General features: G+C 44.2%; 1 protein-coding gene across 1 annotated transcript; it reads right to left on the bottom strand.

Annotated features, from left to right (window-relative positions):
* Window positions 1-6,439: 6,439 nt before the first annotated feature.
* On the bottom strand, window positions 6,440-11,337 carry Zfp92 (ZFP92 zinc finger protein). Its single transcript, XM_021188740.1, is given in 6 exon segments — window positions 6,440-6,595; window positions 6,597-6,898; window positions 6,901-7,635; window positions 7,962-8,072; window positions 10,877-10,978; window positions 11,298-11,337. Coding segments are annotated over 6 exon segments (1,446 nt in total).
* Between the last annotated feature and the right edge of the window lie 892 nt (window positions 11,338-12,229).

Here is a 12,229-nt window from a genome sequence, read left to right as displayed (position 1 = left end):
GCCTGCCTCTGCCTCCCAAGTGCTGGGATTAAAGGTGTGCGCCACCATCGCCCAGCTATTAAGTTCATTTTTTTTTTAACCTTGATTATTTCCATCTCTGATTTAACTTTAGATTATTTTCTAATTTTCTGAGTTGAAGACTAATCTCCTAAACCATCTTCCTTATTGGATAACTGAGGTCCTCAAAAATAATTGTTTCTCTCAAGGATCAGACCACATCCCAAAGGTTTGCTATTAGACACTTTGTTAGCTTGGTATTAGACATAGCTCGTGGTTTCACTTTTCATTTCCTTCACAATGTAATGCTTGTAAAGATTGTCCTGACTTCTCAATAGTGAAGAGTTTTTTTTTTTTTTAAATCGTTCCTTTATTTTGTGTGTGTGTGTAACGTGCACATGTCATATTGCTCCTGTTGAAGTCAGAAGACAACTTTCAAGGAGTCATTCTTTCCTTCCTCTATAGGTTTCAGGGGTCAGCTAGTCAGAATGTGTAGCAAGTGCTTTTACTTCCTGAACCAAGATAACCTTTAAACAGGATTTAGAGTAGATCTTATGTTTTCTAGGGCTGTCATAACAAAGTTTACCTCAGTGCTGGAAGTCCAAGCTCAAGCTCTCATCAAAGTGAGTCCATTCTGAGTTTTTCAAGGAAGCCTGGTCCACTCTCGTTCCGTGGCTCCTAGTAGTTTCTGCAACCTTGGCCATTTTGTAACTTGTCTGTACGTGTAGAACTCTCATTTCTACTCTCATCTTCATATGATATTCTCCCTATGTGCCTATCTTTGCCTGAAAAGTCCCCTTTCTATTGCTTCTCAGCCATACAGGGTTAGAGCCCATCCTTATGATCTTCTCTTAACTTAAGCTCTTAACTTGAACTACAGATTTCATCCCCAAACTTGCAATCCTTCTGATTTAGCCTTTCTAGTGCAGAGATTACAGGTGTATGTCACATGTCTGCTCATAAATAACTTTGAAAAGTGTTCTACTTCCTGGAAAATGTGTCTCCTTAAGAAGTGTTGACATTTATCCATAGTTCTGAAATATAGCTTAATAATTGTACTGCTTATCTGTTCTTACTTACCTATTATATCTGTCCAGTTACATGTCAATGCTACTCTATCATAGTTATGTCTTATTGAAGTATTCCTTCATGCCAAATAGTTTTTTCAAGTATAAATTTAATTGATATATGCTTGTGCTTATGACTTTATGGCTTTATTAGTCAGGATTCTCACAGTGTCTCGGAATCTATCATCTCTTCATCTATGGGGGACTTCAAAGCACTGGCTCACATAATGTAGAAGCTGAGTGGTGACTGAGCCAACTAGCAATTGAGGGTGAAGCTATGGTTAAGTCCAGGGGCCATCAGGAGCAGGATCCAGTACCCCCAGAGCTCATGTCTCTAGCTGCATATGCAGCAGAAGATGGCCTAATCGGCCATCATTGGAAAGAGAGGCCCCTTGGTCTTGCAAACTTTATGTGCCCCAGTACAGGGGAACACCAGGGCCAAGAAGTGGGAGTGGGTGAGTAGGTATAGGGAACTCTTGGGATAACATTTGAAATGTAAATAAAAAAATATCTAATAAAAAAAAGAAACACACACAAAAAAATTCTGCCTTGATAGGAAACAGGAGCAGGTTAGTAACTTTCTATGACCACAGTGCTCCCAGAGTGATTGGATCTCTTACCTAGGCTTTTTGTTTTCAGTACCAGCACCATTTGACTTAAAAGTTGTTATTTAAGTCTATGTGAAAGAAGGAGGGGAGCATGTTCTGCAGTAACAGTTCAAAGCTGACTGTGGTGACAAATGCCTAGTCCAGCATTCTAGAGTTAATGGCAGGAGTTCAAAATAAGCCCAGGCAACATAGGGAGACATCACCTGAAAAATAAATAAAAATCCAACCTAAACAAAGAAAACAAAACCCTAAGACTATCAACAAAAAATATCCAAGTAATAAAAAATTTCTACAGGCAAACATAATATCTTAGTGACATTTTTGACAAGAGTTCTTCATTGCAACCCCAAATATATAAACTAAAAATTTTAAATATATTATTTGAAAGAAAACATTTGTTAAAAATGTATTTAATGATGAACTGATGTCTAGAACTCTTAATTCTTTGTAAGAAGACAAAATTCAATTGAAATGAGCAAGAGATCAACAGGATTCTCAAAGGAAATGTGAATGACCAAGTACATGCAAAGAGTGTCATGAAGGAAATGCAAATCAAAAGCACAAAGAGCTACAACTTTCCATACACTAGGATGGCTACCCTAAGACATATAGACAGACATATAGACAGACAGACAGACAGACAGACAGACAGACAGACAAGTGTTGGTGAAGAGCTACAACTTCCCATACACTAGGATGGCTACCCTAAGACAGACAGACAGACAGACAGACAGACAATTGTTGGTGAGCATGGAGAAAATCGGAACTCTCATACAACAGCTATTACAGATACACTTTGGATAAGTTTGGCAGTTCTTTACCAAGTTAAACAAAAACACGTTCATGCTGGAATGTGCATACAAATACTCATAGCAGCTTTATTTGACTCAAACTGGAAAGAATATAAATATTAATTAACAGGCATCAACAGGTATTGGAGGCCATTTATACACTGGGATAAATATGAAGGATATACACACCAACACTCAGAAACATCTAGAAATGGCACTAAGAGGCCAGACACACACTGTGGAGGTCCATTTATACAGAAATTAATCACTAGTGATAGAAAGCAGTAGTTTTAAGGAGGGGATAGGGAGAAGAAGAAAGTAGGAGTTAGTGCCTAAGATGCTGAATGTTCATGGACTTAACAGTGGGGATGATCTTAAGGGCACAGACACCCATCATAACTCATCCACAGTTGTACACTTTAAGCTGTATAACCCATCAATCTGCCAAAGAATGTTAATGTATCACTAGCCTCTAGATGCACAGTAGTCCTTCATTTCTGCTCTCATCATTCCTAGGTGGTGGAGAGGGACCAGGCTTAGCCCTACTGAACACAAAAGGAGGCACCATTTCTCTCATAAATGTGCAAGGGCTTGAACTGATATTACTTTCAACATAAGAACGTAAGACTCTTTAGAACCCAGGCATGGTGGCCCAAACCTGTAATTCCAGCACTTAGGAGGTAGAGGCAGGAGAATTAAGAGTCAAAGGCCAGCCTGGTCACACAAGCTTAAAATAACACCTCCAAAGAAAACCTTCATGTTTTACCTGAGACCCAATTCATCCATGGTTTCACGAAACAATGGCCCTCTGAGACTCTTGCCCTAGAGAAACCTGTGTGCATTCTGGGCTTCCCCAATACACTATATCCTCTTCACTCCCAACCAAGGCACTTTTCAGCAACACCTCCACCCCCAAACCTGAAGTCCCTGTATTTTACTTCCTGTTTGGAAAGCTATAAGGGTGGGCGCTTCCATGCTGCCTGAAACTTGGTAGCACAAAACAAAAACAAAAAACAAAACAAAACAAATAAACAAACCCAGAAACAGAAGATAGGCATAGTGTTTCCTCTTCATGGAGCTTTCTGTTTAGGGACCTGTTGAACAGGCCTGATCTCACAGTTGCAGTATGGAGCCCTGTGAGAAGCCTGCAACCCCTTCCCAATAATCCTAGCATCACTGTAGGTTCTTTCTAGCTCAGAGTTGACTCTTGCTTCTGACTATGAACCCACTACCTCTCTGTTACTTTAATCCTGGGAGCAGTCCCTCTCCACACAGGGGAAACTCTTTCCAAGTAGCTGTCTTTTTTTTCAAACCACCAAAAATGTTGAAAACTTCCACCTCATGATAAATTCAGAAAGGACCATCTGTCAGTTTCCTGGAGACAATACCAGGGTATTCACACAGCACCTGAAAAATGCCCAAAGTCTTAAAAGGCAAATGGGCTGAAGGTAAAGTATGGAGGGAGGACAGAAAAAGGAGGGACTAGAAAACAGCAGGAGTTTTTGATAGTTTATGTGTTTATAATCTAGTTGCCCCTCAAGACACACAAATGAACTTTTAGCCACATTCCCCATCTAGCACAAGGAATGGAACAATTTTCAGGCACAAAACAAGGGAAAGCACAAGTGTCTCTCTGGTTATTTGACTTTATTCTAGGAGAAACTTGTTCCGTTCATTTTACATACCTGAGAGAACTTACTACTCCTAACTGCCTTGCTGAAAACATCTAGGAACCGGAACTACAGTAGAAAACTGAGATGTATTGCTATGTATGTAGCAACCCCTGGGGACCCTGAAGCATTTCAGGGTACTCTACTCAAGTGTTCTACATCTCTCCCTGCAGACCCCACTTTCTGCTGAAAATAACTACACATGACCCTTTTTCTGGAGATTTATCTTTGGGTATAGAAGCTGGTGACAGGCTTAGAGGATAGGTATCATGCATTCCCTTCCTAGAGCCATGGAAATGAATATTTAAGAACACAAGACAGTCTGCACAGGACCTCCCACTGTGGGTACCTGCACTGCATGAGGCCTAGTTTCCTGTATCTGTGCCAGCCCTAGGAGAGACTGTCTGAGCAGTTACTTTACCAAGGAATTAAAAGACACTGTTCTTAGTATTTCTTTTTCTAGTGGGAAACCAAGGTAGCAGATACTTTGAACTGCCTCCAGGAGCCACTGAAGCCAACCACTACATAGCCCAAGTCCAGTACTCTAAGAGAGCAATGCTCTTTCACTAGTGTTCAGCATGGGACTTAGAGTGAAGACACAAGGCTGAGCACAACACACAACTGCAGCCTCATGAGAAAGAAAGCAATCACAGGACAAGTCTGGAGGACACAAAGATAAGAGTAAGCTATAAACTAGAACTTTACACAAAACATTTTATATACATAAAGTGTGTGTGTGTGTGTGTGTGTGTGTGTACGCATATTTGTGTAAGAATATCTGAAGTTATTCTGTGATTAGGGCCCCAACCAGCATCCCAAGTTTCCATGTCTTCCCATACTCTCTTGGCAGGAGGCAATTGTCTTTGAACCTCATTAACCTTGCAGGGAAGGTGCCATCACTCTTGGAGTGCCCAAGGGCAGCCTCCACTTTACCTGTACCCCCCACCTGTTCTCGGGCAGCTTTTGTGACAAAATCTTTCTCGCTCCTTGAATATGAGAGGACTGAAAAGTAGCTTGCTACCCAGGATGCTGGGCTGAGTATAACAAGGGACAAATCTCCTGGGTTTCTGGAGACAACACAGGCAGAATAGAACTGCTACAGATTTTCTTATGAAACACCTTCCCCTTAGTTCTAATTAAAGTCAACCAGGCTTAAGACAAGTGTGTGTGTGTGTGGGGGGGGTCATATCATCACTTGGAGGACCAGACTTGCCACCATACTCACCAGTCATGGGCTGGGAAGGCTACTTTCTCCTGTCTGGGCTTGGGCAGGAGTCAGGGATGGAACACAGGGCCCGTGGTCTGCTAGGCATGTACTCCACCTCTGAGCTACACCCTCTATCTGAGGAATTGTTATAAAGGATCAATTCCCCAACACTCTCATATAACAAAGATCTCCATTTTCCAACTTTTACCTGCAAACAAAAGCATATTAAAATAATGGCAACTTTAATATTCTAACAAATGTCATCTGTCTGAAAGATAATTGTCTGGCCAGACTCATTTCAGGGGCCATCTAAGTGCAAATTCCTAACTTGTCATCAGCACACAATGGGTTTGGTGAAAGGGATTAGCCGAGAAACTTTAGGTATTGAGACAGTGGGTATGAGTGGCACAAAGAGGCCATGTCTTACCTAGAAAGAGGCTCCTTTCCCAAAATGGAGACTCTCAGGGCTCTGGGCTTTAACCTCTCTGCAAGATGACAGGTTTGGTACCCTCCAAGCAGCAGCAGGGGTATATAATAGGGTCCAAGCTTTCACATATGGCCTAGCCTGTGCCCCAGGACAGCAGGTTCCCTGTGCCTTCCTGTAAAGCATCAAGTCAATTTTAGAGCCCCTTCAATTTATAAATTTTAATGGAATAAAGTGTCTTTAGTATATTTTCCCTAGAAACCACCCCACATTGAACAAGGGAAAGGACATGGGTCATCTGTCTGTAAACTTCATGGTAACTATGCCTAGAATTGGCTGGACCTACCTGCTTCCCTTCTAACCACATCAGGCAATTCTCATGTGGATGGAAAAGACCAACTCTGTATAATATAAATCTGCTCACTTGGAGACCCCACTCACACAGGCATTCACACACTGAAGCACACACAGGAAAACCATGCCTAGGCAACTTGAGGAGCCTGGCTGTATAATCTCTAGGCATCAATCGTATCCTTTTCCACCTATCAGGGAAGGAGCAGGACAGACTACACTGGAAGGTGGGGGGGGGGCACTCTGTCATTCTGAATTGCTTCTCTGTTTCACACTGGGGAAGGGGCCATCCTGCCATTCTGAGCTGCTGCCCTGTTTCTGGCCTCAAGGTGAAGATGGGCCGTGGGGCTTCTCAGCATACATGAAAACTACACTGCTTTCGGTGTCGCTTTCCTCTGTGGGCTGGGCTTCCAGATGTTGGCTGAGCAATGACTTATCCTCCAAAACTGAGGTGCTTGAAATAACAGGCTTCTGTTTTTTTGTCATCTTCATTGTCATGGATGCGCAAGTGTCGACACAACAGCAACTTGTTCTCGAAGACCTGGCCACAGCGCTCACAAACTTGAGGCTTCTCATTGGTATCGATGGGCTGGGGTTCGGCAGAGCTACCTTCTCCAGCCTCCTGGGGCCGCTGCCCATGGAGGCCCCGCCAATGCTCCAGGAGCTTGCGCTGGAATCCCTTCCCTCGAGTGAGGTGCTGGAGCTGCACCCCACCATGCACCACCTGGTGCTTGAAGAGGTTGGCCCAGAGAACAAAGGCCCAGCCACATTCGCTGCACTCACACCGCTGTGGACCCGCTGGTGTTAACTGAGCCCTGCGAGGCCTCGGAAGGCCATGCCGCACTCATGGCACACGAAGGGCCTTTTGCTGCGGTGGATGAGCTGGTGGTGGATGAGCTGCGAGATGCCCTTGAAGGCCTTCCCGCACTCCTGGCAGATGTAGGGCTTCCGGCCACTGTGGATGTGCTGATGCTCGATGAGATTGGAGCTTCGGCTGAATGCCTTGCCGCATTCGATGCACTGGAAGGGCCGCTCACCACTGTGGATGCGCGTGTGCTCAAGCAGCACAAAGCTGTGCCTGAACACCTTACCACTCACGTGGCACACGAACCGCATCTCACAGCTGTGGATGATCTGGTGCTTGATGAGGTTGGAGCTGTGTGTGAAGGTTTTGCCACACTCACCACATTCATAGGGCTTGTTGCCACTGTGGATGCGCTGATGCTCCAGCAGCGCTAAGCTGCACTGGAACTGCTTACCACACTCGCTGCACTCATAAGATTTCTCTCTGCTGTGGATAATCCGGTGTTTGATGAGATTGAAGCTGTGGCTGAAGGATTTTGCACACTGCTGACATAGATATCGTTTATCCACGATTCTGGAGTATTGGTACCTTAAAATGGGATTTGGCCTGAAATCGTGAGGACGTCTCTGCAATGAGGGTCCCGAGGTGCTTCTGAGGAGACCTCTTCCAAAAAGTTTTGGTTTTGAAGTCAGAGTCTTGGTCTTTATCCTATTCCCTGTAATAACAGAGCCACAGTGTCATTTCCCTGGGCTTTGTGGAATTTTTCCCCTCTTTTCATCTTCCTATCAGAAAACTGGGGAGTAAAAAACCATCAAGCAGGCAGAAGGGACTGCAGAAAGAGGGTATGCTGGAAAGTAGGCAGAACTGGTAACACGAGGGCAGATAAGTGTCTTTTCATCTAGCCACAGCATGGGAAGGGAGCACTGGGAAGACTGACACCCTTACTAAAGAGGACTTCTCACCCAAAATTTCAGTCCACATCACCTTCCTTAGGCCAGCCCTTTATGTCCCTGAGATGGTCAAGTTAGCTGAGGAGGGTGCCTAGCTCATCAGCACAGGATCTTGCTGTACTCTCCATTCCATCATCCCTAATCCAGGGCTTCTCCCCTCACTCCAGCTGGGATACCAGGTTAGGCTTGGAGAAAACAAGTCCTGTTCAAAGAAATGAAGAAAATTATCACCTTTCTAGCTAAGGGTAGAATAATTTTAAAACAGAGCTCAGCCTGTGTCTTTAGAGTACAAAGAACTCCCCAGGAAAATCTCCCCTAGTTATGTGCCCGGAGGCAGCGCGTTTCTCCACTAAACTCAAGTGAGAATTCCAAAAATCTTTTGGGAAGATGTGTCCACAACTTGCTCTTGATGATCAGAGAGAACCCAGGGAATGAACCAGTTTCCCAAGGGGTCAGATGACAGAGGTGGTTTGTAGAGTCAGAGAGAAAAAAAAATGGAAGAATGCTCATTCTCACAAATCCCTCCTGTCTTAGTCAGGGTTTCTATTCCTGCACAAACATCATGACCAAGAAGCAAGTTGGGGAGGAAAGGGTTTATTCAGCTTACATTTCCATACTGCTGTTGATCACCAAAGGATGTCAGGACTGGAACTCAAGCAGGTCAGAAAGCAGGAGCTGATGCAGAGGCCATGGAGAGATGTTCTTGACTGGCTTGCCTCCCCTGGCTTCCTCAGCCTGCTCTCTTATAGAACAAGACTACCAGCCCAGAGATGGTCCCACCCACAAGGGGCCCTCCCCCTTGATCACTAATTGAGAAAATGCCTTATAGTTGGATCTCATGGAGGCATTTCCCCAGCTGAAGCTCCTTTCTCTGTGATAACTCCATCTGTGTCAAGTTGACACAAAACTAGCCAGTACAATTGACCCCTTGTCAACTTGACACACAAACACATCACTAGTAAGCCTCAACCCTTAGTTCTTATTCATCCCCAAGATGTAAATAACTATAAAAGTCCCACAGTCTTTACATATTAAAAGTTCAATCCCTTTAAAATATCCAGTATCTTTTAAAATACGAAGTACTTTAAAATTCAAAGTCTCTTAACTGTGGGCTTCACTAAAAAACTTCCTTTAAGAGGGAAAAATATCAGGGCACAGTCACAATCAAAAAGAAAAATCAATCTCCAACCATCCAATGTCTGGGATCCAACTCACGATCTTCTGGGCTCCTCCAAGGGCTTGGGTCACTTCTCCAGCCCTGTTCTTTGTAGCACACAGCTTTGTCTTCTAGGCTCCAGATGCCTTACTCCACTGCTGCTGCTGTTCTTGGTGGTCATCTCATGGTACTGGCATTTCCAAAAGGCTGCTGTGACCCCTTCAGTCCTGGGCCATCAATTGCAACTGAGGCTGCACCTTCACCAATGGTCTTCCATGGCCTCAGCTGCTCTGCATTACCCCTTCATGCCTTCAAAAGCAGTACCACCTGGGTAACTGTTATACATTACCAAGTCCAGCCACAGCACAAGGTACAACCTGGGATATCTCTGGAACATAGCCTCTGTGCTCTGAAAAAAACACTTCCCAGAAGATGTCACCTCAATGATGCTGGCCTCTTCTTAATCACTGCTAATTTCTTAGCTCCAGCTAACCAGCATCAATAGTCCCAGTAAGGAAAAGTTTTCACTTCAGTAGTTCTGGTATCTTGTTAATCACAGCTGATTCTTCAACCCCAGCTATCTAGAACCACAGAATCTTAATCAATCCAAAATAGCAATGGCCCTGAAAAGAATCTTTAATTTTCCCTCTGAAATTTCACAAGCCAGGCCTCCATCTTCTGCACTGTTCTCAACATTATCTTCCAAGCTCCTACACAACATTCGACAGAGCTCTTAACACCGAATGGATTTTCTAGCCCAAAGTTCCAAAGTCCTTCCACAGTCCTCCCCAATACATGGTCAGGTTGTCACAGGAATACCCCACTATGCTGGTACCAATTTGTCTTAGTCAGGGTTTCTATTCCTGCACAAACATCATGACCAAGAAGCAAGTTGGGGAGGAAAGGGTTTATTCAGCTTACATTTCCATACTGCTGTTGATCACCAAAGGATGTCAGGACTGGAACTCAAGCAGGTCAGAAAGCAGGAGCTGATGCAGAGGCCATGGAGGGATGTTCTTTAGTGGCTTGCTTCCCCTGGTTTGCTCAGCCTGCTCTCTTATAAACCCAAGACTACCAGCCCAGAGATGGCACCACCCACAAGGGGACCTCCCCCCTTGATCACTAATTGAGAAAATGCCTTACAGCTGGATCTCATGTAGGCACTTCCCCAACTGAGGCTCCTTTCTCTGTGATAACTCCAGCTGTGTCAAGTTGACACACGACTAGCCAGTGCACCTCCCCATCCCAAAGGCAGTCAGGATGCCATTTCAGCTAGGAAGATGCCAGCCAGCAAATAGTATGGCCCCAAATCTTAGACACTGTTCATCCATACAGCCAAATGAATATTGTTTTTTGTCTGGAATTGGCAAGATGGAATGTCTCTTGCAGACACACAAAGATAGGAGAATGAAGAGTGTTGAAGCAGCTGGAAGGAAGTTGGCCCAGCTCCTGCCTAGATTTCTCCAGGCTTGGAAATCAAGTCCACTGCCTGGCCTTAGAGTGGGGCCTAATGGCCTGTGTAAGTGGAAGATGTTGCTAACTTCTACAAAGCAGGTCAACTACATCTGCTGTAAAATGAGTCTTAAATGCTGCAAATAAATATTCCAGTAATTGCTATTTGTTTCTCAATGGAAAGATGTTTTGGGAATCTATGATTTTGTGTGGAAAATGGGTCTGACAGGTTGTTATTGATTATATTCTGAACATTTAAAAGTCCAAGCTATTTAGAAGAACACTTTATTTTTAATAGCACAGCTGACCTACAAGTTATAGGTAAGATAAAGAAATGTACTTATTCTTGGGTTCATAGCAGTTGACAAGCAAGAAAATTCAGAACTAGTGTCACTTACCCAATGACACCAGCATCACCTGCTTGTAGAGGTTCCTCTGTTTGAGATCCAGAAGCTTCCATTCTGTCTTTGTAAAGTACACAGACACATCTTCAAAAGATACTGTCACCTAAAACAAGCCATTTATGTGGTAGGGAATTAAATTCCAGGTTAATCCTAGATGAAAACAATGAAACATGGGATCTCTGTCCCAGGAGAGTTCAGCACTCAGGAAAGACTCAGCAGCAGAGAGAGTCCTGTCTCAGGAAAGAGGAGCAGACAGAAGTAGCAAACCTAGCACAGGAAACTCAGGCAAGCAGCATGCTGCATGGGGATGGGGACAGAAAAGATCTCTCCTGAAATGAGTGCTCTAAGATTCATGCAGTGGAAGCACTTGGAAACTGCTCAGGGCAAATTCTGAGACAGTGAGGGAGAGGCTAACCACTTTCCTTGGGCTTTGCCCTCAAAAGAATGGCGGCCATAGTCAGGGCTCCAACCACAGCACAGCTGAAAGGCTGAGAGACATGTAAAGAGTAAGATCATGCTGGCCTGGTGGTGCAGCCTGTGGCTGCTGCAAAGCCAACCCCAGCTTGCTTCAAAACCTGGTTTATTTTTCTTGCCAAATAGCAAGGCAAGGCAAGGCTATGGTGTGTGTATGTGAATGAGAGAGGTTCCAGAAGAGTGGTCAACCTCTTCTCCAGATGTCATAGGCTCAATTCCTGCAGCCTCTGGAAGCTTCACCTAGGCCACTGATAACCACATTACTTACAGCTTGATGGTCACTGCAACAAAGTATTGTAAACTGGTGAGTCATCCCTCCAACCCCTCTCCTTTCCTTCTTAATTTCTTTCTTCTACCCTTCATGCTATCCCTCTCTACAAGGCACTTTCTAGGCACTCATGGATGCTCCATTTATGGTTACTCTTTCTCTAGTGTCTAGGTCCATTTTAGAAAAAAAACACCCCAAACACATGGACTCAACCTCCAGCTGCAGAATGAGAGTTGCTAGTGAGCAGAAAGAGGCACAGTGAAGTGGGATCTACAGGAGATGAGTAGATTCTATCTGAAGAGGTGATGTCAGACTGAGAGTGGCCATGTGGTTGCAAGGGAAGGGAACACAGGCAATAAAATGCCCAGGACCCTATGGTGTTTGTTGTTGCTAAGAACTGAGACAATGTACATAAGCAATGAGACTGAATGAGGGCTGCAAGGAGTTGATTCTTATGCCAAGGGTGTGACAGAGTAGACAAAGTTAACTTAGCCCCAGGCTTTTGAACTTCAATTAATGTAGAAGCTAGTTAGAACCATTTGCTTCAAGAATGCTGTTCTAATAGACTTGAGACTGACAACATGAAAGTCCTGAGTGGAATAGCA

Source organism: Mus pahari, chromosome X (genome assembly GCF_900095145.1).
Source record: "Mus pahari chromosome X, PAHARI_EIJ_v1.1, whole genome shotgun sequence".
Lineage (NCBI taxonomy): Eukaryota > Metazoa > Chordata > Mammalia > Rodentia > Muridae > Mus > Mus pahari.
Note: the sequence above shows the minus strand (reverse complement) of the source record. Positions and strands in the feature narration are given on the sequence as shown.